The sequence below is a fragment of the Oncorhynchus kisutch genome, linkage group LG6, assembly GCF_002021735.2.
Source record: "Oncorhynchus kisutch isolate 150728-3 linkage group LG6, Okis_V2, whole genome shotgun sequence".
Lineage (NCBI taxonomy): Eukaryota > Metazoa > Chordata > Actinopteri > Salmoniformes > Salmonidae > Oncorhynchus > Oncorhynchus kisutch.
This window is the reverse complement of record NC_034179.2, coordinates 8,807,676-8,835,613: the sequence shown is the minus strand read 5'-3', so window position 1 is coordinate 8,835,613 and position 27,938 is coordinate 8,807,676. Positions and strand designations below refer to the sequence as shown.

General features: G+C 43.5%; 1 protein-coding gene across 2 annotated transcripts in view; it reads left to right on the top strand.

The window, feature by feature from the left end:
• LOC109893611 (AF4/FMR2 family member 1-like) overlaps window positions 1-21,659 on the top strand; it is a 62,783-nt gene extending 41,124 nt beyond the window's left edge. The window contains exons 8-19 of one of the 2 annotated variants that reach the window (XM_031826084.1): window positions 3,543-3,696; window positions 5,306-6,268; window positions 11,304-11,398; window positions 12,427-12,640; window positions 12,833-12,924; window positions 13,033-13,096; window positions 13,218-13,354; window positions 13,792-13,863; window positions 14,022-14,115; window positions 16,081-16,127; window positions 17,234-17,460; window positions 17,776-21,659. In XM_031826084.1, the coding sequence (XP_031681944.1) occupies window positions 3,543-3,696; window positions 5,306-6,268; window positions 11,304-11,398; window positions 12,427-12,640; window positions 12,833-12,924; window positions 13,033-13,096; window positions 13,218-13,354; window positions 13,792-13,863; window positions 14,022-14,115; window positions 16,081-16,127; window positions 17,234-17,460; window positions 17,776-17,900 (2,284 nt within the window). In that variant the 3' untranslated portion in view covers window positions 17,901-21,659. Of the gene's footprint in view, window positions 1-3,542; window positions 3,697-5,305; window positions 6,269-11,303; window positions 11,399-12,426; window positions 12,641-12,832; window positions 12,925-13,032; window positions 13,097-13,217; window positions 13,355-13,791; window positions 13,864-14,021; window positions 14,116-16,080; window positions 16,128-17,230; window positions 17,461-17,775 lie in introns of both variants that reach the window. The other variant, XM_031826083.1, reaches the window with a different exon arrangement.
• The last annotated feature ends 6,279 nt before the right edge of the window (window positions 21,660-27,938 follow it).

The following is a 27,938-nucleotide window of genomic DNA, read 5'->3' as shown; positions in this document are numbered from 1 at the left end:
GAAGTCCCCTTACAATATGACATCCAAAAACGCCATGTCATGCATGCACCTCACCTGTGTGTGATGGGGACCTCCGAAACAAAGTGTCCCCCAAGTGACCTCCCCTCCCCCCCACAACACCTGAGCACAGGAAGGAGTTGAGGGCTCGGGCTAGTGGGCCCCAAGCGTAAATGGCTTCTGTTGGTGTATGTACCCAGGGGACAGTCCTATTACAATAGACAGGTGGGCTGACAATCCTATTTCTAGCTACAGTACAGGTTGGGTGGATGGTGAAAGAGCTCTACCGTGTCCCCTTTTACTCACCTACACCTTGTTTTTAATGAATTGTATTCTCTCTTTTTTTCAACCCTTCATCCACACAATATTTAGTGACCGTAAACTCGTCCGCCCCGCTGATATAACCACGGTTGACCACTGGTTATGAGTCAACACGCGCATCATTATCCTCCGCTCACTCTTAGGGGGCCAAATATTTTTTTGCTAGCTCATGGAATGTGTCCATCTCTTGTCAAATTGCAGCTATGCCACCTAGCCTGGGCTATATGAATTAGTGTAGGTAGCCCTCAACACAGGGTTTATAGTGACGTTGCAGAAGGAAAATCAACATCTTTAACTAGGGCTGTTCTGGTGACCGTATTACCGCCTCACCGGGAGTCATGACCGCAGTAAAATACAGGTTGGGTGGATGGTGAAAGAGCTCTACAGTATCCCCCTTTTCACTCACCTACACCTGAAAACCGGAAGGGTCCCAAATCTCCACAGAGGAACTCTGGGAGCTCTGTTAGAGTGACAGGCATGTCTGCAGGATTTATTTTTGACTGTTTTTAGATATGTTCCTGCTTATCACTTCCAACATTTTGGTATTCTAATTGTTAGTCAACTTTGTCTATAATTAGATGCATACAGCTTCTCTTCTGTCATTATATGTTGCCCTAGAAGACTAAATCAACCCTTGCTCACCAGAACGTCGTAAATCGATAGAATGAATGCTTCAATTTAGTTTGACAACTGTGTAAAGTTTTCCTTGTCATCTCTGCTTCTTCTTTCTTCGTGGAGCAAAGACGTTTAGGGACCGGGGAGAAAATGCAATAACAAAAAAATATTTTCCGTCTAAACTTTTGACCGGTGGTAAGGAAATAGAAATCTGTAGAAAAACGACTCAACATGTTTCTGATAATATTTCAGTTTGGCCTGGATGAATAGTACAAATCAAAATACCAGCTTTTCTCGAACTGCACATTCACACGCTCTCAAAATTCTGAAAGAAAGAAATCATATTTCTCCACTCTGGTTCCCGAGTGAAAATGTCACCTTTTAATTTGGTGTGTCAAGATAATGCAAGGAATGCTTAGTTCTGCAGGAGTTAAGTTTAAGGCAATGTGAGAGGTTCAAGACGTACAGTCCAGTGTCCAGATTTTTTGTTTACATTTCACCCATCTGAACAGTATCCCTGCAAGTTCCCTTAGCACTATTAGAAGTACCCGTCTTGTGACTGTCGAATATGTATAGCGCCTCACAATCGTCACGCATAACATCACTTCTATCATCCTTTTTTTACCACGTCACCAAATCTTTAGCAAACATTTATTTATTCTCTCCTTTACTGAATTGAACTCTGAATTGAACTCAGACATTGTCCTTTTTTGCCTTGTAGGCAGGCTATTTGGCGTGAGTGCAGTTATGCCTTAGGCTTTAGTCAATGATGCTAGATAGCCGAAAATAAATACCTAAATATAGCCTGTAGATATACATTTCACAAGAATTATACATTTATGGTTTTTAAGGAATTGTATTCTCTTCATTCAACCCGCCCGCCCACCCTTCATCCACACAATATTTAGTGACCTTAAACTCGTCCGCCCCGCTCGCTGATATAACTACGGTTGGCCACTGGTTATGAGTCAACACGCGCATCATTATCCTCCGCTCACTCTTAGGGGGCCAAATATTTTGCTAGCTCATGGAATGTGTCCATCTCTTGTCAAATTGCAGCTATGCCACCTAGCCTAGGCTATATGTGTGTAGGGTAGCCCTCAATACAGGGTTTATAGTGACGTTGCAGGGGGAAATCACCATCTTTAACTAGGGCTGTTCTGGTGACCGTATTACCGCCACACCGGGAGTCATGACCGCAGTAAAATTCCACGTGACCGTTGGGTCTCAGTAATCTCCTTTTATCCATTCTGGACATGCGTTTGTAGTACCCAACTCGCTAACAACCTTCAGGTGTACTAATGGCCTGGAACTCAGGGATTTATTGTCCCTCTAACCACTCTGGCATCAATGCAAATTAAATCTGAAGTCACATCAAACACTTATCAAAACAGTATTGTGCTTTTAAAACTCACCTCACTGTGATTTGATCAATTTAAAGATGGAAGTTCAACAGCAGGTTAAAACTGAGTGTAAAACATGGTCATTGTGGATGTTGTTTCAAAGCCTAACATAATGAAACAGACGGCGCTTTCTAAGGGGGGTGATTAATTCCAAAACACCCATATGAATATTAGTTCATGCATATGCATAGGCCTATATATGAGCCCAATCATAGCCTACTGCATATTACGGGTGGCAGATAAACGTTTACAAATATATATCTTTACCTTTTTTTTTATATTTTATTTTACCAGGAAAGTTGACTGAGGACACATTCTCATTTACAGCAACGACCTGGAGAATAGTTACAGGGGAGAGGAGGGGGGATAAATGAGCCAATTGTAAACTGGGGATGATTAGGTGGCCATGATGGTACGAGGGCCAGATTGGGAATTTATCCAGGATACCAGGGTTAACACCCCTACTCTTATAAGTACCAGGATCTTTAATAACCACAGAGAGTTAGGACGGACACCCGTTTTAACGTCCCATCTGAAAGACGACACCCTACACTGTGATTTTTAACATGTCTTTGGTACGTAATTGGTCTGGCTAGCCTATACTCCAAAATTAAACATTTTAGACATCACCTTTTTGAGTGTGGACTGTATTATTATGTATAGTGGATGGTTACCTTATGCTACACATCACATTTATGCTCGCTCAACATAGCCACTTCATATGAGCACTCGGTCCGCAATGGACTGGCCTACAGCCTGTGGCATGGTGCACAGCCACTTATACAAGGGTGGGTCTAATCCTGAATGCTGGTTAGTTAAAACCGCATTCCAGCCGGTGTCTATTCCACAAATTACCACTGGCTAAATCTATGATCTTAAAATGCCTATTTACTCAGATGGAACAGACTGCAAACCACTTTTTGTGATGGTGAATATTAAATAGATTTTATTAGACCATAACCGGCTGACAAAATGTCATCACCGATTCACCCCTAATCTTAACTCGATACATTGCTTTTTTTTATAAAACAGTATTGCTTTTTTTGTCATGCTGTGTCAGGATATTAAACTTTTTCATTGTCTGTCCTATCTTAACCTGCTTATCTGATTTTAATCTGGGTCTGTCTCTGTGTTCTCTGGTTGCGAGTGACTCTACTCGGTCTCAGTATGGTTGAAACCCTGTTCTGTCTCTTTCTGGTCCCCCAGTACGGTTACAGCAGCACATTCCAGTGGGGTGGAGTCAGCCAGCTCCAGTGACTCTGAGAGCAGCTCCGGGTCGGAGTCAGGCAGTGAGAGCAGTGAGAGTGGGACAGAGGCCCCCCCACAGCCCCTCAGGAGTAGTAGCCCACCTGTGACAAAGGTACAATCACACAGCACACTGATTAGTCATGCACTCAGAACACTTAAGTAACGTGCTTTATCATATATACACTGTGGGGTCAAATTTCCTAGACACAAATTAAAGTCCTGGACTAAAATAAACTTGCTCAATGGACAATGGCCTCTAATCTGCGCCTGGTCCGATATGTTTCTTTACATTGATGTTATATTGTCTGTCTTGTCTGTAACTCTCATACAACTTGCTTTGTCTTTTAATTGTTACAGTGCCAGTCAAACGTTGGGACACACCTACTCATTAAAGGGTTTTTCTTTATTTGTACTATTTTCTACATTGTAGAATAATAGTGAAGACATCAAAACTATGAAATAACACATATGGAATCAGGTAGTAACCTAAGAAAAGTGTAAAACAAATCAAAATATATTTGAGATTCTTCCTAAGTAGCCACCCTTTGCCTTCATGACCGCTTTGCACACTCTTGGCATTCTCTCAACCAGCTTCATGAAGTAGTCACCTGGAATGCATTTCAATCAACAGGTGTGCCTTGTTAAAAATTAATTATTGGAATTTTTTTCCACGATGCGTTTGAGCCAATCAGTTGTGTTTGTAACAAGGTAGGGGTGGTATACAGAAGAGAGCCCAATTTGGTAAAAGACCAAGTCTGTATTATGGCAAGAACAGCTCAAATAAGCAAAGAGAAACAACAGTCAATATAGAACATTTTGAAGAACTTTGACAGTTTCTTCCAGTAGAAATCTGTCGTTTTGGTCTGATGAGACCAAAGGACAGATTCCCACCGTTCTATTGCTTGTGATTCTTGGCCCCAGCAAGTCTCTTCTAATTTTTGGTGTCCTTTAGTAGTGGTTTCTTTGCAGCAATTCGACCATGAAGGCCTGATTCATACAGTCTCCTCTGAACAGTTGATGTTGAGATGTGTCTGTTACTTGAACTCTGTGAAGCATTTATTTGGGCTGCAATTTCTGAGGTGCAGTTCACTCCAAAGAACTTATCCTCTGCTGCAGAGGTAACTCTGGGTCTTCCTTTCCTGTGGCTCCTCGTGAGAGCCAGTTTCATCATGGCTCTTGATGGTTTTTGCGACTGCACTTGAAGAAACTTTCAAAGTTCTTCAAATGTTCCATGTTTGACCTTCATGTCTTAAAGTAATGATGGACTGTCTTCGGTATACCAATCCTACCTTGTCATTAAAACAACTGATTGGCTCGAACGCATTAAGAAGGAAAGAAATTCCACAAATGAACTTTTAACAAGGCACACACCTGTTAATTGAAATTATTTAACACTTTTTTTTGGTTGCTACATGATTCCATATGTGTTATTTCATAGTTTTGATGTCTTCACTTTTATTCTACAATTGAGAAAATAGTTTTTTTTTTAAATAAAGAAATCTTTGAATGAGTAGGAGTCAACTTTTAACTGGTACTAAAATATATATATATATATTATTTATTTTTGTGGTAATGACTGGAGTAGCATGGTTTCCATGGTTTCCAGTTGTTTGATTCCATTCGTTCTGTTCCAGCCATTCTTATGAGCCATCCTCCCCTCAGCAGCCACCCACTAATATATATTTGTGTTTCTTTTCATTGATCATATATTGTCTGTCCAGACGGAGGGCCCCGTGGTGACTAACTGGCAGTTGAACAACTGGATCAGAGTGAGCCAGCAGAACCCCAGCACAGAGAGCCAGAGTGACGCTCTACTGAGCCCTCTACCCAAACAGCAGCAGAGCCATGAGGAGGAGGCCATTCCTCCCAGGGACTACAAATCCCACACACCCCCACGTCGCTCAGAGTTCAGTGACGGCGAAGCCAAACCTCAACGCAGTGAAGAAGCTGCCCACAACCAGCATGTCCAACACAAGTCCCCGGCCGCCTCGCACGTTGGGAACAGCAGCAGCCAGAGAAAGACAGTGGGGAACAAACACCCCTCCAGACCAGCCAAGGCTCCCCGACCTGAAGACCCTCAGGCTGGGTTACAGGTGGAGAGTGTGGAGGTGGTCCCCCGTGACAAAGACACCTCGTTCACAGACAAGCCAAAGGTCAAAACGAAAACCGGCCACAGCAATAGCAAGAGCAGCGGAGCCAAAACAAACAGCAGGAAGCCTGCCAAGCGTGGCACCTCTGAGAAGAAGACCGAACAACCAGAGTCACAGGGTGGCCCCAAGGTGACTCTGGTGCTGGACTGTAAGCGGGAGAAGTCTCCTAGTCCCAGTCCTGCCCAGGAGGTAGACCAGCCAGCCCCAGCTGTGGTGAAGACCATCGGTGTCAGGACGGAGACCCTCCCGGCCCCTCAGAAGGGCCAAAAGAAGCCCCGGCGCCACTCTCTAGACCCAGCACACAAGGCCAAACGGGAGTCCTCAGCCAAAGCTTCCAGGGTCTGCCAAGGTCCTCCACGAGCCCTGCTGGTAAAGATAGAATTGAGCCTGCTGTCCAGGGTTCCCTCCCAGGGCTCCAGGCCTTCTTCAGGGGGCCAGGAGCCAGCCATCAGGAAGGGACCCAACACGGCCCCAGAGAGGGTGGACACCAACCCCGCTGCCCCCATCCCTACCAAAGTCTGCAAGAAGAGACCGGTAGGTTGGCTTTTTATGATGAAATGGTATTCGTGGTGTTGCTGATTAGTAGTGGTTGTTGTTTTTGCTTGATGAGCTGGTTTGGGTTCTGCAGCCCTTTGTAGTAGTAGTAACCTTCTCCCACTCCTAGCCAAGTGTATCAACAGTCCTATCGTACTCTAAAACACAAGGGGGTTGTGCTCGCTATCATCCCGGCAGACACAGTGTCTCGTACTTCCTGTACACCTTCCTGTTACGTAACGATTACGGCAACTGCACCGTCCGCAACCACAGGTCTCTCCAGAGGGTGGTGCGATCAGCCCAACTCATCACCGGGGGCACACTGCCTGCCCTCCAGGACACCTACAGCCCCCCCCCCCCCCCCCCATCAAGGGCCTCCGCTACACCCAAGCCACACCCTGTTCACCCTGCTACCATCTAGAAGGCAGAGACCGTGCAGGTGCATCAAAGCTGGGACCAAGAGACTGAGAAACAGCTTCTATCTCCAGGCCATCAGACTGTTAAACAGTCAGTATTAGCAGGCCTCCGCCCTGAACTTCAGTCACTGTTACTAGCCAGCTAACACCCAGTACTCTACCCTGCACCTTAGTGACTAACGTATGCCAGGAAAACATTCTTCACACCATTACACTACCGCCACCAGCCTGTACTGTTACCACCATGCAGGATGGGTCCATGGACTCATGCTGCATCCATCAAATCCTGACTCTGCCATCATCATGACGCAACAGAGACCCAGGATTCGTTCGGACCAGGCACTGTTTTTCCACTCCTCAATTGTCCAGTGTTGGTGATCTCATGCCCACGGAAGCTGCTTCTTCTCCTTGTTTTTAGCTGATAGGAGTGGAACCTTGTGTCTGCTGCAAATAGCCAATCCGCGACGAGGAACGATACGTTCTGAGATGCCGCTCTGGGAACCACTGTTGTACTGCTCCGTTATTTGCCTGTTAGCTTGCACGATTCTTGCCATTCTCCTTCGACCTCTCAAGCTTCTTTTTTCCCCCCTCGACCCCACGTAACTGCCGCTGACTGGATGTGTTTTTTGTCGTACCATCCTCTGTTATCCCTAGACACTCGTGCGTGAAAAAGCCCAGGAGGCCAGCTGTTTCTGAGATACTGTAACCGACTCGCCTGGCGCTGACACGCTCAGTTGTTTAGGTCACTCGTTGTGGCACATTTTATAGCGCTCAATTAAACCGTAGTGGAAAGTCTCGACGTCTGCCTGCTTTATATATAGCAAGTCACGTTTACTCACTGTCCATACGGTCTATGCACACCATCCTGTATAACTACTGTCTATACACACCATCCTATATAACTACTGTCTATACACACCATCCTGTTATAACTACTGTCTATACACACCATCCTATATCACTACTGTCTATACACACCATCCTATATAACTACTGTCTATACACACCATCCTATATCACTACTGTCTATACACACCATCCTGTATCACTACGGTCTATACACACCATCCTATATCACTACGGTCTATACACACCATCCTATATAACTACTGTCTATACACACCATCCTATATCACTACTGTCTATACACACAATCCTATATCACTGTCTATACACACCATCCTATATAACTACTGTCAATACACACCATCCTGTATAACTACTGTCTATACACACCATCCTATATAACTACTGTCTATACACACCATCCTGTATAACTACTGTCTATACACACCATCCTGTATAACTACTGTCTATACACACCATCCTGTATAACTACTGTCTATACACACCATCCTGTATAACTACTGTCTATACACACCATCCTATATAACTACTGTCTATACACACCATCCTATATCACTACTGTCTATATAACTACTCTCTATACACACCATCCTATATAACTACTGTCTATACACACCATCCTATATCACTGTCTATACACACCATCCTATATAACTACTGTCTATACACACCATCCTATATAACTACTGTCAATACACACCATCCTGTATAACTACTGTCTATACACACCATCCTGTATAACTACTGTCTATACACACCATCCTGTATAACTACTGTCTATACACACCATCCTGTATAACTACTGTCTATACACACCATCCTGTATAACTACTGTCTATACACACCATCCTGTATAACTACTGTCTATACACACCATCATGTATAACTACTGTCTATACACACCATCCTGTATAACTACTGTCTATACACACCATCCTGTATAACTACTGTCTATACACCATCCTGTATAACTACTGTCTATACACACCATCCTGTATAACTACTGTCTATACACACCATCCTGTATAACTACTGTCTATACACACCATCCTGTATAACTACTGTCTATACACACCATCCTGTATAACTACTGTCTATACACACCATCCTGTATAACTACTGTCTATACACACCATCCTGTATAACTACTGTCTATACACACCATCCTGTATAACTACTGTCTATACACACCATCCTGTATAACTACTGTCAATACACACCATCCTGTATAACTACTGTCTATACACACCATCCTATATAACTACTGTCTATACACACCATCCTGTATAACTACTGTCTATACACACCATCCTGTATAACTACTGTCTATACACACCATCCTATATCACTACTGTCTATATAACTACTCTCTATACACACCATCCTATATAACTACTGTCTATACACACCATCCTATATCACTGTCTATACACACCATCCTATATAACTACTGTCAATACACACCATCCTATATAACTACTGTCTATACACACCATCCTATATAACTACTGTCTATACACACCATCCTGTATAACTACTGTCTATACACACCATCCTGTATAACTACTGTCTATACACACCATCCTGTATAACTACTGTCTATACACACCATCCTATATAACTACTGTCTATACACACCATCCTATATCACTACTGTCTATATAACTACTCTCTATACACACCATCCTATATAACTACTGTCTATACACACAATCCTATATCACTGTCTATACACACCATCCTATATAACTACTGTCAATACACACCATCCTGTATAACTACTGTCTATACACACCATCCTATATAACTACTGTCTATACACACCATCCTGTATAACTACTGTCTATACACACCATCCTATATCACTACTGTCTATACACACCATCCTGTATAACTACTGTCTATACACACCATCCTGTATAACTACTGTCTATACACACCATCCTGTATAACTACTGTCTATACACACCATCCTGTATAACTACTGTCTATACACACCATCCTGTATAACTACTGTCTATACACACCATCCTGTATAACTACTGTCTATACACACCATCCTGTATAACTACTGTCTATACACACCATCCTGTATAACTACTGTCTATACACACCATCCTGTATAACTACTGTCTATACACACCATCCTGTATAACTACTGTCTATACACACCATCCTGTATCACTACTGTCTATACACACCATCCTATATCACTACTGTCTATACACACCATCCTATATCACTACTGTCTATACTGTCTATACACACCATCCTATATAACTACTGTCTATACTGTCTATACACACCATCCTATATAACTACTGTCTATACACACAATCCTATATAACTACTGTCTATACACACCATCCTTTATAACTACTGTCTATACACACCATCTTGTATCACTACTGTCTATACACACCATCCTATATCACTACTGTCTATACACACCATCCTATATAACTACTCTCTATACACACCATCCTATATCACTACTGTCTATACACACCATCCTATATAACTACTGTCTATACACACCATCCTATATAACTACTGTCTATACACACCATCCTTTATAACTACTGTCTATACACACCATATTGTATAACTACTGTCTATACACACCATCCTGTATAACTACTGTCTATACACACCATCCTGTATAACTACTGTCTATACACACCATCCTGTATAACTACTGTCCATACACACCATCCTGTATAACTACTGTCTATACACACCATCCTGTATAACTACTGTCTATACACACCATCCTGTATAACTACTGTCTATACACACCATCCTGTATAACTACTGTCTATACACACCATCCTGTATAACTACTGTCTATACACACCATCCTGTATAACTACTGTCTATACACACCATCCTGTATAACTACTGTCTATACACACCATCCTGTATAACTACTGTCTATACACACCATCCTGTATAACTACTGTCTATACACACCATCCTGTATAACTACTGTCTATACACACCATCCTGTATAACTACTGTCTATACACACCATCCTGTATCACTACTGTCTATACACACCATCCTGTATCACTACTGTCTATACACACCATCCTGTATCACTACTGTCTATACACACCATCCTGTATCACTACTGTCTATACACACCATCCTGTATCACTACTGTCTATACACACCATCCTGTATCACTACTGTCTATACACACCATCCTGTATCACTACTGTCTATACACACCATCCTGTATCACTACTGTCTATACACACCATCCTGTATCACTACTGTCTATAGACACCATCCTGTATCACTACTGTCTATAGACACCATCCTATATAACTACTGTCTATACACACCATCCTATATAACTACTGTCCATACACACCATCCTATATATATATATATATATATATATATATATATATATATATATATATATATATATATTGCATAGGCTCATTTTCTATATATTTTTTTATTCCTTTCCTTAGTAGTTTGGCTTAGTTCCAAAAATTGAGTCAAATTGTTATGTACAGTACCTGGTTTGTTTTCTTTGGCTCTCTGCTCATTGAGGTGAACAGGGCAGCCTGGCCTCCTTCACAAGGCTCTTATCTAGGCTGTGCGTCATTGCCCATCTGAGGGCTGCCAACCTGTACGGTTGACTAACGTTATAAAGTGGTAGTACTATGATAATGGTGGTTTCGCCATAGAAGCTTGGTAGAAGAGCGAGCCTCTCGCTAATATGTTTTGTTTCTCAGGCTGAGAAGGATGTGAAAACCGTGCCAAGGAAGAAGCCAAAGCTGCAGAAAGATCTTAAACCCTCCACTTCAGGTCCTGGTTCCCGCAAGTCTGAGTGAGTAGCACAACACCTGCTCTCTCCTCCTCCTAGCTAGTGAGTAACACTACACCTGCTCTCTCTCCTCCTCCTAGCTAGTGAGTAGCACAACACCTGCTCTCTCTCCTCCTCCTAGCTAGTGAGTATCACTACACCTGCTCTCTCTCCTCCTCCTCCTAGCTAGTGAGTAACACTACACCTGCTCTCTCTCCTCCTCCTCCTAGCTAGTGAGTAGCACAACACATGCTCTCTCCTCCTCCTAGCTAGTGAGTAACACTACACCTGCTCTCTCTCCTCCTCCTCCTAGCTAGTGAGTAACACCACACCTGCTCTCTCTCCTCCTCCTCCTAGCTAGTGAGTAGCACAACACCTGCTCTCTCCTCTTCCTAGCTAGTGAGTAACACTACACCTGCTCTCTCTCCTCCTCCTAGCTAGTGAGTAACACTACACCTGCTCTCTCTCCTCCTCCTCCTAGCTAGTGAGTAACACTACACCTGCTCTCTCTCCTCCTCCTAGCTAGTGAGTAACACCACACCTGCTCTCTCTCTCCTCCTCCTAGCTAGTGAGTAACACTACACCTGCTCTCTCTCCTCCTCCTAGCTAGTGAGTAACACTACACCTGCTCTCTCTCCTCCTCCTCCTCCTAGCTAGTGAGTAACACTACATCTCTCTCTCTCTCCTCCTCCTAGCTAGTGAGTAACACTACACCTGCTCTCTCTCTCTATCCTCCTAGTTAGTGTCTTCATATCTATGCAGCGGATCCATCCACCCATAGCTTCTCTGCCCCAGACTACTTCTGGTATATCATTCTTCTTGTTCACCTTTTAACATTACAACGATATTGGAGATGCATCAAAGAAAAGGTTTGGTGATTTCCAAGCACCTTAATTACATCTCATTTGGCCATATGCCACCTTAGAGACTGGTCTGGGTGTCAAACTTGGAAAGTCCCCCCCCCCCCCCCCCCAATAGAGATCAACAGCATTCCTATTCCCCTCATTCTACTCTCCCCTCTGTAACATGCTGTCTGGCCTGCTTTCTCACAGGACTGAGAGGAAGCGGTCTAAGGGGGCTCCTGTCCCTCTGCTGCAGCCCACCACCACTCAGGACCCTGGGAAAGGGCAGGGGGGCCACAAACGGCATGCGGTGGAAGCCCCAGAGCCTAGCACAGCACCTGCAGCCCACCGCAGGGACAGGGAGGCCTCCACACCTGTCAAGCACAAGAAGAGCACTGGAAAACAACGCACAGAGCATGCCAAGGTAGTATATTTGAGTCCATTTTTATGTCATACATTAACGCATGTGTGTCAGATGTTTTAATGTTATACAAAGGAAAGAAGCTCAGTGTTTATGTCGCATTAATTGGTTGTATGAAGCTTTGTATGAAATAAATCAGAATCAGATGTTGATATGAAGGCTGTTCTAATACTGTCTCGTCTGTGGTCCTGGCAGAAAGGCCTCAAGAGCAGTGTTGCCTTCTCCGTGCCTTCCCAGCCCACCGGGGCCGCCCTGTCCTCCAGACCCCTGCTCCAGTTCGAAGAGCGGTAAACGTCCCTCCCTGTTTGTCATTGTTGTGTGGGTGGGCATTTCTCCATCTCTCTCTAAGGGGTATTGTTGTGTCTGATCAGTAACTCTGTTCCTGCCGCCCACAGGCAGCAGCCAGTGGAGTATCACATGAAGGAAGCCAAAACACTCAAGCACAAGGCAGATGCCACGGTAACCGTCCCCTCCTTTCTCTCTCACGTCTACATTTCTCTTTCACTTTCTCATAAGAGACGAGCTCGGTGGATTCGGTGTCCCAATTTTAAATCAAGGTCCCCGTGTGTTTTTAATCCAGCCGGATAAGGTGGGCAAAGCTTTCAACTACCTAGATGCTGCCATGTCCTTCGTGGAGAGCGGCATCGCTATGGAAACCGATCCCCAGACCCCGAAGTCGGCGTATACGATGTTCGCTGAAACCTTGGATCTGATCAAGTGAGCAACCCCAAAATATATATATGTTCTAGATGGGGCTTCTTAGCTGTAGTGAGTAGTCTATGTGGGGCTTCTTGGCTGTAGTGAGTAGTCTATGTGGGGCTTCTTGGCTGTAGTGAGTAGTCTATGTGGGGGTTCTTAGCTGTAGTGAGTAGTCTATGTGGGGGTTCTTAGCTGTAGTGAGTAGTCTATGTGGGGCTTCTTAGCTGTAGTGAGTAGTCTATGCACTGAGACTATCCACAGAATGATATAAACTATTTAATTCCATTTTTCTATGATCTAAGTACTCCCTCTACTGTCCCCTGCTGACGCAACTCAATTTGGATGTGTGATCTAGAACAGGAAGTGAAACTCTCCTCTGCTTTACTGTGTCTGCTGTGCTTTGGCTAGTTGTGTGTTGTTGTTGTTTTTAATACCACGTCTGCTGGTTTTCACAGGTTCATACTGAAACTAAAGGGCTCTGTGAACCCCTCGGCTCCTGCTACAGACAAGGACTTTACAGTTTTATGGTAAATATATAACCACAACTATATATTTCTGTTAAATGTAACCAAAATGTAAAGTAGTGGTACATTTGGATCCATTTTTACCTCAGAAGTCATTTAAATGAAATGTTCCTTGAAGAGGAATTATGAGAATGTAACCTTTGTTATTTTCTGTCTGGCAGCATGAGGGGCCTGTCCCTTCTACAGATGGCCATGTTTCGCTACAAACGAGAAGCAGCACTTAAGTATTCAAGGACCCTGACAGATCATTTCAAGGTAGGCTTCTATTACGTGTCTGTTGTTTTGGTTCTGGGGACTCGACCGGGGGAGGTCTGGGGACTCGACCGGGGGAGGTCTGGGGACTCGACCGGGGGAGGTCTGGGGACTCGACCGGGGGAGGTCTGGGGACTCGACCGGGGGAGGTCTGGGGACTCGACCGGGGGAGGTCTGGGGACTCGACCGGGGGAGGTCTGGGGACTCGACCGGGGGAGGTCTGGGGACTCGACCGGGGGAGGTCTGGGGACTCGACCGGGGGAGGTCTGAAGTTTCACCGGATGTATAAATCTGAAGCGTCCGGTTGGCATTTCCACTCACCACCAACTATTGTGACGAGAGGAAGTGGATGAAGATGGAGTGTTGATGGATTTTGGCCGTCATTCTGCAAATTTTCTCATCGATTAAAACAAACAAAAAAGAAATACATTTTGATCTCCATACAGTTTTCTGTTTCCAAAACTAGAATCTGTTTTATGAAGAGTGGACTACATCTTTTGTTTTATTTACTGTTTGCCCAAGTTTCCAAAAATGTAATTGTTTAGGAGTGGAAAATGTAATATATTGCACACACACACACACTTCAGAGTAGGCATTCCCTAATAGAAATATGCAAATACATGCTAGAACGTGCCAATAGGATCTTGTTAGCTCGTGCTTGGCACTGACATTTCTTTCACAAGTAGTGCACTGGGCCTTTTTAATAGTCTTGTATTAGCTGACCGATATAGCCGTCTGCAGCACCCCCAGGTGTGGCATATCAAGAAGCTGATTAAACAGCATGAGCACTACACAGGTGCACCTTGTGCTGGGGACAATACAAAGCCACTCTAAAATGTGCAGTTTTGTCACGCAACGCAATGCCACAGATGTCTAAAGTTTTTAGGGAGCGTGCAATTGGCATGCTGTCTGCAGGAATGTAAACCAGAGCTGTTGCCAGATTTAATGTGAATTTTTCTACCATAAGCCGTCTCCAACATCGTTTTAGAGAATTTGGCAGTATGTCCAACCGGCCTCACAACCGCAGAGCACGTGTAACCATGTCTGAGAAAAGCTATCCGAACAGCTGATTGAAACTGAGGAGTATTTATGTCTGTAATGAAGCCCTTTTGTGGGGAAAAACTCATGTCTGATTGTCTGAGCCTGGCTCCTCAGTGGGTGGGTGCCCTCCCAGGCCCACCCATGGCTGTGCCCCTGTCCAGTCATGTGAAATCCATAGATTAGGGCCTAATGAATTTATTTCTATTGACTGATTTCCTTAAATAAAAATGAAAAACCTTTTTATTTAACTGGGCAAGTCAGTTGAGAACAAATCCTTATTTACAATGACGGCCTTCCCCGGCCAAACCTGGACAACACTGGGCCCAATTGTGCGTCGCCCTGTGGGTCTCCCAATCACGGCCGGATGTGATACAGCCTGGATTCGAACTGGGACTGTAGTGATGCCTCTTGCACTGTAGTGACGCCCTTTGTTGCATTTATTTTATTGTTTTTGTTCAGTATATGTTTCTGGGGAAACCGATCTTTGGAGCAGTCAACCTAATGTTTGTATTTATCTAAGCAGTCAACCTAATGTTTGTATTTATCTAAGCAGTCAACCTAATGTTTGTATTTATCTAAGCAGTCAACCTAATGTTTGTATTTATCTAAGCAGTCAACCTAATGTTTGTATTTATCTAAGCAGTCAACCTAATGTTTGTATTTATCTAAGCAGTCAACCTAATGTTTGTATTTATCTAAGCAGTCAACCTAATGTTTGTATTTATCTAAGCAGTCAACCTAATGTTTGTATTTATCTAAGCAGTCAACCTAATGTTTGTATTTTTCTAAGCGGTCAACCTAATGTTTGTATTTTTCTAAGCGGTCAACCTAATGTTTGTATTTTTCTAAGCGGTCAACCTAATGTTTGTATTTATCTAAGCGTTGGAAATAAAAACATAAGACATTGTCTCTCATCCTCCTTTTCAGAGTTCTATAAAGTCTGCAACCCAGGCTCCTTCACCATGTGTCTCAAAGTAAGTCTTTCATCTAATACCTATATAGACTGTTGTAGATCTGTGTTTGTATATATTTATGGATCCCCATTTAGTTCCTGACAAAGCAGCAGCTACTCTACCTGGGGGTTTATTATGGATCCCCATTTAGTTCCTGACAAAGCAGCAGCTACTCTTACCTGTGGGTTTATTATGGATCCCCATTTAGTTCCTGACAAAGCAGCAGCTACTCTTACCTGTGGGTTTATTATGGATCCCCATTTAGTTCCTGACAAAGCAGCAGCTACTCTTCCTGGGGTTTATTATGGATCCCCATTTAGTTCCTGACAAAGCAGCAGCTACTCTTACCTGTGGGTTTATTATGGATCCCCATTTAGTTCCTGACAAAGCAGCAGCTACTCTTACCTGTGGGTTTATTATGGATCCCCATTTAGTTCCTGACAAAGCAGCAGCTACTCTTACCTGGGGGTTTATTATGGATCCCCATTTAGTTCCTGACAAAGCAGCAGCTACTCTTACCTGTGGGTTTATTATGGATCCCCATTTAGTCCTTTTAGTCCTTTTTTGTAGCACCTGACCACACGACTGAACAGTAGTCAAGGTGCGACAAAACTAGGGCCTGTAGGACCTGCCTTGTTGACAGTGTTGTTAAGAAGGTAGAAACTAGGGCCTCTAGGACCTGCCTTGTTGATAGTGTTGTTAAGAAGGTAGAAACTAGGGCCTGTAGGAACTGCATTGTTGACAGTGTTGTTAAGAAGGTAGAAACTAGGGTCTGTAGGACCTGCCTTGTTAGTGTTAAGAAGGTAGAAACTAGGGCCTGTAGGACCTGCCTTGTTGATAGTGTTAAGAAGGTAGAAACTAGGGCCTGTAGGACCTGCCTTGTTGACAGTGTTGTTAAGAAGGTAGAAACTAGGGTCTGTAGGACCTGCCTTGTTGACAGTGTTGTTAAGAAGGTAGAATACTAGGGCCTGTAGGACCTGCCTTGTTGATGGTGTTAAGAAGGCAGAGCAGCACTTTATTGTAGACTGACCTCTCCCCATCTTGCGTTGATTTAGTTGAGTTTTAGGGTTTAGTGAATGATTTGTCCCTTAGTCTCATGCCCTGGCTTGCTCTCTCTTCCCCAGAAGCACAGGTACCCCATCCCCCATGTCTCCCATGCCGTCTCCTGCCAGCACAGCCAGTTCTGGGCCGGGCTCCAACCACAGCAGCGGGGCGGGGTCAGGCACCGTCAGCACCGTGGCCATTCCACAGGTCATCCAGCAGGTGGCGTCTTCCTACGTCAACATCACGGCACTCTTCCTGAGTGCTCACGACATCTGGGAGCAGGCTGACGAGCTGGCCCACAAAGGCAGTGGTGAGGCAGAGCAAAGGCGGAGCAAAGGCCGGAGCAAAGGGGAGGGTTAAAGTCACAGGGATATTATTACACAGGAATATGGATTCTTTATAGCTGTAGTTCTGTGTGTGACCACTAGAGGTCATGATCACCGTGGGGGGAAATATACTGGTGATGAGGTTTTATGCTGGGTTTCTGTACAGCGCTTTGACGTCGGCTGATTTGTAAAAAAAAAAAGGGCTGTAAAAATACATTTTGATTTTGATTGTAGTAATATTCATGCGAGTGTTTCATTACTCCTACTCAGTCTATTTCCTTATCTCTCCATGTCTCTAGGTTTGCTGTCTGAGTTGGACTTGGCTCTGGGCCCGTTGAGCCTGACGTCCACCATGAGCTCTTTGGTGCGTCACACACGGCAGGGACTGCAGTGGCTCCGACTGGACACCCGTGAGGCACAGTGACCGCTTCTCAGCCCTGCCCTGTCGACAATGCCTAGCCCAGCCCTGGATTGCCTAGCCCTGGCTTTCCCTGTCCGCGACATCCTTCTTGGTTTTATTTATTGACGGGATGATGAATGCAGGATCCCAAGTCCCTCTACAAGTTGTTCACATGGATACCAAGTCACCTTTTTTCTCTCAACTACATATATCTATATATATATATATCACACACACACACACACACACACGGATTACATGCATTTTCGGGTCCCTGTCCTCTGTTGATCACATTGAAGGGTTCATCAACAAACAACTATCACATCCTCTGGAGCTCAGGGGGGGCTGATGGAGGCGGAGCTGAATAGGACTTCCTCCCTTTCTCAACAACGATCCACACAGCCAGCTGACTGGCCCTGCCACCCCTCTGGGGGTCAGTAGGGGTGTCTCCCCGTGGCCTGCCCCACCCCTCTGGGGGTCAGTAGGGCTGTCTCACTGTGGCCTGCCCCACCCCTCTGGGGGTCAGTAGGGGTGTCTTCCCATGGCCTGCTCAACCCCTCTGGGGGTCAGCAGGGCTGTCTCACTGTGGCCTGCCCCACCCCTCTGGGGGTCAGTAGGGGTGTCTCCCCGTGGCCTGCCCCACCCCTCTGGGGGTCAGTAGGGGTGTCTTCCCGTGGCCTGCTCAACCCCTCTGGGTCCTGTCTGTCTTGGAGGTCAGTGAGGCCATGTCCCTGTGGGATGGTTGTCTGAAGATACCTGCTTTTTTTTGGTTGTGGTTCAGAGAGGCCTCTCACCTTTCTCCTGTGGTAATGCAAAGCAGTATTGACAAAAGCTTATTTATTAGCCTAATTATCATGATCTTTATTATTATATCACTTTAAATATATTGTTTCAATTAAGTTTTTTTTATTTTTGATTAAAAGCGTTGATATGGCCAATTTTGTTTTACTTCACAACCAACTAAAAAGTCCTATAGAAGTGAAGGGATCTATCCATCCAAGACACGTCTATAATAATACTGTTCGAATTCGGCAGGATATAGTTAGTATGTCTCTGCTGTACCATAAAGTATTATAAAGTGACTAGATGCATTGTCCTGAAATATGGGACGTCAGTATTCTTGAATGGAGACAAAGATAGTCCTTGATGCTTTTTTTTTGTGAAGATATCTTTTTCTTTTTTTCTCCCCCATTTTTCTCTTGGAAAGAGATGGATTCTACGTGTCAGGGGGGCGGGTCCACTATGTTCAATCAGTCATAACAGAAATATGATTTGAGTTGGATTTTGTACTTGCTTTCCTTTTCTTTTTTTCTTTTTTGTCAACAACTGCTCATCTAAGACATTATAGATAAGAAAACCAAATGGTCTGATTTGACCAGTAACCCTGGTCCTTACTCTTCAGACAGGAAGCAGGAAGTAACTACCTCATCTTCACTGCACATGGGAAGCAGAGCAACGCTGTCTGATGGAGGCAGAGAGAGAGAGAGAGAGAGAGAGAGAGAGAGAGAGGGACCTGTGGCCTAATGTGATGGTTGAGAGCGTTTTCTCTAGTTCTGTAATCTATCCAGCATACATGCTTTTTAACACTCAGGCTGAAGCTGCGCATCAAACCAGTTTTTATACAGACGTCGTTCAGTAGAAATTAAAGTACCTTAGATGTTGTTTTTTTTTTTTTAAGGACACTTGCCGTCTGTCTTCCCAAATGGAATACTTATTGAATATATCATCATCTTGTATTGATCATTGACAAAGCAAGTCCCATTTAACTGAAGTCAAAAGTGGATTTAGTATGTGGGTAGGAGTTTTGAAAAGCAGGATACTCATCCCTTTACGAACAGCCGTGACTGTTGGAAATGATTCACTGTAGGACTGGCAACCTGTGAGGGAGCGTTGACTGGCTGTTTAGTTTACATCCTTTGCGTAGCTCTGGTGTCACATCTTGTGCGTACATACAATAACGGCCCGTGTCATTAGAAAATAACACTTATCAACACATCTAAATGATTGCTGGGTTGTTGTTTTTCGTATGATAGTCGAAAATACAGTTTTATGTACCACACAGGTCAGCAGAAGTGACTGGGCAAATGATTGGCTAAATCTTACAACTGGTCTTTGACCCTATTGCCCATTTTTATCTCTTCAGTACCTATTACCACCATTTTTAGACCACACAACTCCCTAGATGACAAGATGTGCGTCCCAAATTGCACCCTATTCCCTAATATATAGTGCACATTTTTTTTTTTTTTACCAAGTAGTCTACTATATAGGGAACAGGGTCCAATTTGGACATAGACTGTCTTTTAGAGGAGTATTAATTTTTATCATGGACATTTATCTTCATTGTGTGTGTTCAGCACCATCTATTCATTGAGATCAAATATTACCAGACCTAGACAATGCCTTTCTGTAGAATGAATTGACATAATTTCCCTTTAAAGCGCCCTGTTCAATTTCTGTAGAATGAATGACTTGGTATTTGTTTTTCTGATAAAAAAAAGAAAAAAAAGTAAGGGTTTGATGGTATTACAATTACACACTTGTATTTGATTAAATCAGTGGTTTATTTAATGTTTAACGGATGTTATTGATGGCGAAATACTGGCGATCCTCATGATTTTGTATCAGTCAATCAATATTCTGATATTTTAAGCCTATACAACCCTGCCTCTCTCTCTCTCTCTCTCTCTCTCTCTCTCTCTCTCTCTCTCTCTCATTTCAGCATTAACACAACAATGCTTACAGCAAGATAAAAACCAACGTGTGTCATTTGCACTTGTTTCCGTGTATTTTTCAGTTTCCTCCAGGGGTTGGAGTCCTCTTGCTTGGTGTAAAGGCTTTGGTTAAGAGCAATAAAACAGGGTGGTGAATGTAAAATGATACATAGAACATGAGTAAAATACTGTTTTTGATGAAAGATTGGAGATTGGTTTACATCACCATGCTTTGCTTAAAATTGACTAAATCTGTGCCGTTTAGGTTAAATGAATTGTTTTATTGTTACTATACTGTAAAAGAAAAAGAAATTGGAGCTCACTGGAAAAGCTATTTCTATTGGAGTACAAATATATAAGGGTTACACATGAAACCACAAAATAAAAATGCGTTTGTATTTATTTTATCACAAATATGAACCGTATGAATAGAGTATACTGGTACCATGGCTTTTTTTTTTTTTTAAATATATATATTTAAAAAATCCCCCTCCAAAGTAGGGTGCTTTGTAAGTAATCAATCATACTTTGAGTTACCCAACTTGGATGTCAAACTGCACATGAAATGGAAATGTTGTCCTGTTTTGAGATGACATTCTACATTTTGTACTGACTAAAACGTTGCTCTGGTTTCTATGCCATGTTACATGTCCTTTTCATATTTTTGAAGCTTTATTGTCATGCTTCATTTCAATCTTTTTTCTTTTTTTTTGCGCTTCAGTTATAGGTATTTTGTGTGCAGAATTATAATTATTGTCCATAAATATATGATATCACGCTAAAAGGAACAACATCACCTTGGTCATTTACTGGGAAAATGTGCAGAAATCTTTTGTAATTAAACTTTTTTGCCTTGTGGAAATATGTAAATAGTTTGAGCTGCAATGTACAGAGATGTATAAAGACTGATTGACAATGAATTTTGGTTTTCTTTTGACTCAAGTTTTCCCAAAGATGCTGTTTTGCAGACATTTTGTAGCTTGGCTGCTGAAGATGAATTGTGGCTCAACAGTATATTCAGACCTCTGCACTGTAAAATGTTTGAGGCAATAAACTTTGGGGGACAATGTGCTGGCTATGTGAATTATTCTGCTATAACTACAGAAGTACAGTGCCACATCGAACTATGGGCATTCTGATATATTTCAGAATTATGACGTCTGCTATAAAACATGATTTCAATGTAAGAACATGTAACCCCCCCCCCCCCCCCCCCCCTCCCTCCTTGCTGTCCAACATTTCCTCATCTCCCACCCCTTCTAATGTGACTGTCTCCGATGCTCCTCCCTATTTTCCCCCTGCCCCGCTACAAAGCTTCTCCCTGCAGACAGTCACTGAGTCCGAGGTGCTGAATGAGCTCCTGAAACTTGACCCCCAAAAAAAACATCTGGGTCAGGTGATTTAGACCTTTCAAGGTTGCTGCCCCTATCATCGCCAAGCCTATCGCTGACCTTTTTTTAACCTGTCTCTCCTTTTCTGGGGAGGTTCCCATTGCTTGGAAGGCAGCCACGGTTCGTCCTTTATTTAAAGGGGGAGATCAAGCTGATCCTAACTGTTATAGGCCTATTTCTGTTTTGACCTGTTTATCAAAAGTGTTGGAAAAACAATTTGATAATCAACTGATCAGCTTTCTTGATGTCTATAGTATTCTCTCAGGTATGCAACCTGGTTTCCCCTCAGGTTATGGATGTGTCACTGCAACCTTAAAGGTCCTCAATGATTTTTGTCACTATTACCCTTGATTCTAAGCAATGTTGTGCTACTGTTTTTATTGACTTGGCCAAAGCTTTTGATACGGTAGACCAGAGGTTCCCAAACTTTTCATAGTCCTGTACCCCTTAACATTCAACCTCCAGCTGTACCCCCTCTAGCACCAGGGTCAGTGTACCCCCTCTAGCACCAGGGTCTGCTGTGTACCCCCTCTAGCACCAGGGTCTGCTGTGTACCCCCTCTAGCACCAGGGTCAGCGTACCACCTATAGCACCAGGGTCAGCGTACCCCCTCTAGCACCAGGGTCAGCACACTCTTTTTTGCCATCATTGTAAGCCTGCCACACACACACTGCGATACATTTATTAGACATGAGTGACATTGCATCGTCTGTGGATCTATTGGGGCAGAAAGCAAGTTGAAGTGGGTCTCTAGGGTGTAAGATAGGTGTCAGGTCCCTGACCAAGGCCCTTCTCCCCTGATTTCTGTTTGGTCGGACTCTAGGAAGAGTCTTGGTGTTTCCCCTTTTTTTAAATTTTCGCCTAAAGTGACATACCCAAATCTAACTGCCTGAAGCTCAGAACCTGAAGCAAGGATATGCATATTCTTGATACCATTTGAAAGGAAACACTTTGAAGTTTGAGGAAAAATATAACACATTAGATCTGGTATTTTTTTTTGTATTTGATGTACAATCATCTTTGAAATGCACGAGAAAGACCATAATGTATTATGCCAGCCCAGGCTCAATTTAGATTTTGGCCACTAGATGGCAGCAGTGTACGTGCAACGTTTTAGACTGATGCAATGAACCATTGCATTTCTGTTCAAAATGTTGTATCAAGACTGCCCAAATGTGCCTAATTAGTTGAATACATGTTCAAGTATTATTTTACTGTAATATCTACTGTAAATTGGACAGTGTAGTTAGATTAACAAGAATTGAAGCTTTCTGCCAATATCAGATAGGTCTATGTCCTGGGAATTTTTCTTGTTACTTATGCAAATCATATTAGAAATCATATTTTCTTGTTACTCATGCTAATCACATTAGCCTATGTTAGCTCAACCGTCCAGTGGGGGACCCAGTGATCCTGTTGATGAGGTTGATGGAGGCCACTGTGTTCTTGAGGACCTTCAATGCTGCAGAAATGTTTTGGAACCCTTCCCTAGATCTGTGCCTCGACACAATCCAGTCTCAGAGCTATATGGACAATTCCTTCGAACCTCATGGCTTGGTTTTTGCTCTGCCTTGCATTGTCAACGGTGGGTGGACTCCAATCAAGTTGTAGAAACAGGGATGATCAATGGAAACAGGATGCACCTGAGCTCAATTTTGAGTCTCATAACATAGGGTCTGAATACTTATGTAAATAAGGTTTTTCTGTGTTTTATTTGTACATACATTTGCAAAAAAAATCTAAAAACCAGTTTTTGCTTTGTCATTATGGGGTATTGTGTGTAGATTGATGAGGGCATTTTTTATTTAATCAATTTTAAAGTAACTTAACAAAATGTGAAAAAGTCGAGGGGTCTGAATACTCTCGGAATGTACTGTAATATCTCTAACGAGGAGAGGAGCGGTGGGCTACTGAACTTGAAGCAGCGAATGCTGAGAGCGTGTGAATAATGTCAGAGAGAGGAGTGTTTAATACAACAGGTAAGCTAACGCATACAAAGCAGGAAGACGATCAGCTTCTAAATCATTTGCAGCAGGAAGAAAAAAAAACATTTTCGTCCGAAAGTTCTTTCTGGAATGCTGCCCTCTAATTTGGAACTCCCTTTGTTATTGGTCTATTCATTTCTACCGTCTAGTGATGTCACCTGGCAAGTCAAAACTCCACCCATACAAAACCTGCTAATTAGAAGGTCCTGGGTAACGTTATATACCCTATGAAAGTCTTCTTCCTGGTTCAAGTCCCCGTACTGTTTTTGAATGGGCTTCAAGCTTATATCATCAAATTCATGAAAATTGGGTAATTGAAGACACATTAAATTATATTATTTTCATGGATTCGTTTACCTTGACCTTTTACAAAAAAACTAAATCGAAAACTTTGATGAAAGGTATCAGGTAGAAGTAAATTAATCCCAGAATCCACAAATACACTACATGGGGCATTGTCATGCTGCAACAGGAAAGGGCCTTCCCCAAACTGTTACCACAAAGTTGGAAGTACAGAATCGTCTAGAATGTCATTGTATGCTGTAGTATTAAGGTTTCTGTTCACTGGAACTAAGGGGCTTAGCCCGAATCATGAAAAACAGCCCCAGACCATTATTTCTCCTTCCGCAAACTTTACGGTTGGCACTATGCATTTGGGCGGGTAGCGTTCTCCTGGATTCGTCCGTCAGACTGCCAGATGGTGAAGTGGGATTCATCAAATCCAGAGAATGTTTCCACTGCTCCAGAGTCGAATGGCGACAAGCTTTACACCACTCCAACCGAAGCCTGGCATTGCGCATGGTTGATCTTAGGCTCGTGTGTGTGCGGCTGCTCGGCCATGGAAACCCATTTTATGAAACTCCTGACCAACAGTTCTTGTGCTGACGTTGCTTCCAGAGGCAGTTTGAAACTAGGTAGTGAGTGCTCCAACAGAGCACAGACGGTTTTTACACGCTTTTCAGCACTCGGCGGTCCCGATCCTTGAGCGGCCTACCACTTCACAGCTGAGCCGTTGTTGCTCCTAGATATTTTCACTTCACAATAACAGCACTTACAGTCGACCTGGGGAAGCTCTAGCGGGACAGAAATGTGACGAACTGACTTGCTGGATGGGTGGCATCCTCTAACGGTGCCACGTTGATCGTTTGAATGTTCAGCTCACTGAACTCTTCAGTAAGGCCGTTTTACTGCCGATGTTTCTCTATGGAGATAGCATGGCTGTGTGCTCGATTATATACACCTTATCAGCAACGGGTTTGGCTGAAATAGTCAAATCCACTCATTTTAATTTAAATTTTTAAATTTTACCTTTATTTAACCACGCAAGTCAGTTAAGAACACATTCTTATTTTCAATGACGGCCTAGGAACAGTGGGTTAACTGCCTGTTCAGGGGCAGAACGACAGATTTGTACCTTGTCAGCACGGGGGTTTGAACTCACAACCTTCCGGTTACTAGTCCAACGCTCTAACCACTAGGCTACCCTGCCGCCCCATTTGAAGGGTGTCCACATACGTTTGGCCATGTATCCTCTTGAAAAAAAAACATTCAAACGATTAACAAAAGCACAACACAAGCTACAGTTTACAGTGTATGAATTTACAAAACATGTTGTACTTTCTCTATTAAAATTGGCAAGTCAATATACCAGCAGTGAAAAGCTGAATACATCGAGGCAGGTAGCTCTAGTGGTTAGAGTGTTGGACTAGTAACCGAAAGATCAAATCCCCAAGCTGACGAGGTAAAAAAAAAAGAAGGTTGTTCTGCCCCTGAACAAGGCAGTTAACCCACTGTTCCTAGGCTGTCATTGAAAATAAGAATTTGCTCTTAACTGACTTGCCTAGTTAAATAAAGGTTAAAAAAATATACACTGCTCAAAAAAATAAAGGGAACACTTAAACAACACAATGTAACTCCAAGTCAATCACACTTTTGTGAAATCAAACTGTCCACTTAGGAAGCAACACTGATTGACAATAAATTTCACATGCTGTTGTGCAAATGGAATAGACAACAGGTGGAAATTATAGGCAATTAGCAAGACACCCCCAATAAAGGAGTGGTTCTGCAGGTGTTGACCACTTCTCAGTTCCTATGCTTCCTGGCTGATGTTTTGGTCACTTTTGAATGCTGGCGGTGCTTTCACTCTAGTGGTAGCATGAGACGGAGTCTACAACCCACACAAGTGGCTCAGGTAGTGCAGCTCATCCAGGATTGAACATCAATGCGAGCTGTGGCAAGAAGGTTTTCTGTGTCTGTCAGCGTAGTGTCCAGAGCATGGAGGCGCTACCAGGAGACAGGCCAGTACATCAGGAGACGTGGAGGAGGCCGTTGGAGGGCAACAACCAAGCAGCAGGACCCGCTACCTCCACCTTTGTGCAAAGAGGAGCACTGCCAGAGCCCTGCAAAATGACCACCAGCAGGCCACAAATGTGCATGTGTCTGCTCAAACGGTCAGAAACAGACTCCATGAGGGTGGTATGAGGGCCCGACGTCCACAGGTGGGGGTTGTGCTTACAGCCCAACACCGTGCAGGACGTTTGGCATTTGCCAGAGAACACCAAGATTGGCAAATTCGCCACTGGCGCCCTGTGCTCTTCACAGATGAAAGCAGGTTCACACTGAGCACATGTGACAGACGTGACAGAGTCTGGAGACGCCGTGGAGAACGTTCTGCTGCCTGCAACATCCTCCAGCATGACCGGTTTGGCGGTGGGTCAGTCATGGTGTGGGGTGGCATTTCTTTGGGGGGCCGCACAGCCCTCCATGTGCTCGCCAGAGGTAGCCTGACTGCCATTAGGTACCGAGATGAGATCCTCAGACCCCTTGTGAGACCATATGCTGGTGCGGTTGGCCCTGGGTTCCTCCTAATGTAAGACAATGCTAGACCTCATGTAGCTGGAGTGTGTCAGCAGTTCCTGCAAAAGGAAGGCATTGATGCTATGGACTGGCCAGCCCGTTCCCCAGACCTGAATCCAATTGAGCACATCTGGGACATCATGTCTCGCTCCATCCACCAACTGTCTGTTGCACCACAGACTGTCCAGGCGTTGGCGGATGCTTTAGTCCAGGTCTGGGAGGAGATCCCTCAGGAGACCATCTGCCACCTCATCAGGAGCATGCCCAGGCGTTGTAGGGATGTCATACAGGCACGTGGAGGCCACACACACTACTGAGCCTCATTTTGACTTGTTTTAAGGACATTACATTTTCCACTTTAATTTAGAGTGTGACTCCAAATCCAGACCTCCATGGGTTGATAAATTTGATTTCCATTGATCATTTTTGTGTGATTTTGTTGTCAGCACATTCAACTATGTAAAGAAAAAAGTATTTAATAAGAATATTTCATTCATTCAGATCTAGGATGTGTTATTTTAGTGTTCCCTTTATTTTTTTGAGCAGTGTATATATATTGCTTTACCATAACAGTTAGAAGAATACTGTGTGCTCTCAGGCCTCTACTCCACCACTACCACATATCTACAGTACTAAGTGTGTTTGTTTCTTCACAGTTCCATAAGGTGTTTTTTAAATCTACTTTTACTGCTTGCGTCAGTTACTTGATGTGGAATAGAGTTCCATGTAGTCATGGCTCTATGTAGTACTGTGGAATAGAGTTCCATGTAGTCATGGCTCTATGTAGTACTGTGGAATAGAGTTCCATGTAGTCATGGCTCTATGTAGTACTGTGGAATAGAGTTCCATGTAGTCATGGCTCTATGTAGTACTGTGGAATAAAGTTCCATGTAGTCATGGCTCTATGTAGTACTGTGGAATAAAGTTCCATGTAGTCATGGCTCTATGTAGTACTGTGGAATAAAGTTCCATGTAGTCATGGCTCTATGTAGTACTGTGGAATAGAGTTCCATGTAGTCATGGCTCTATGTAGTACTGTGTGCCTCCCACAGTCTGTTCTGGACTTAGGGACTGTGTAATAGCAGTCTAACACAAGCAAACTGAATTATGAGG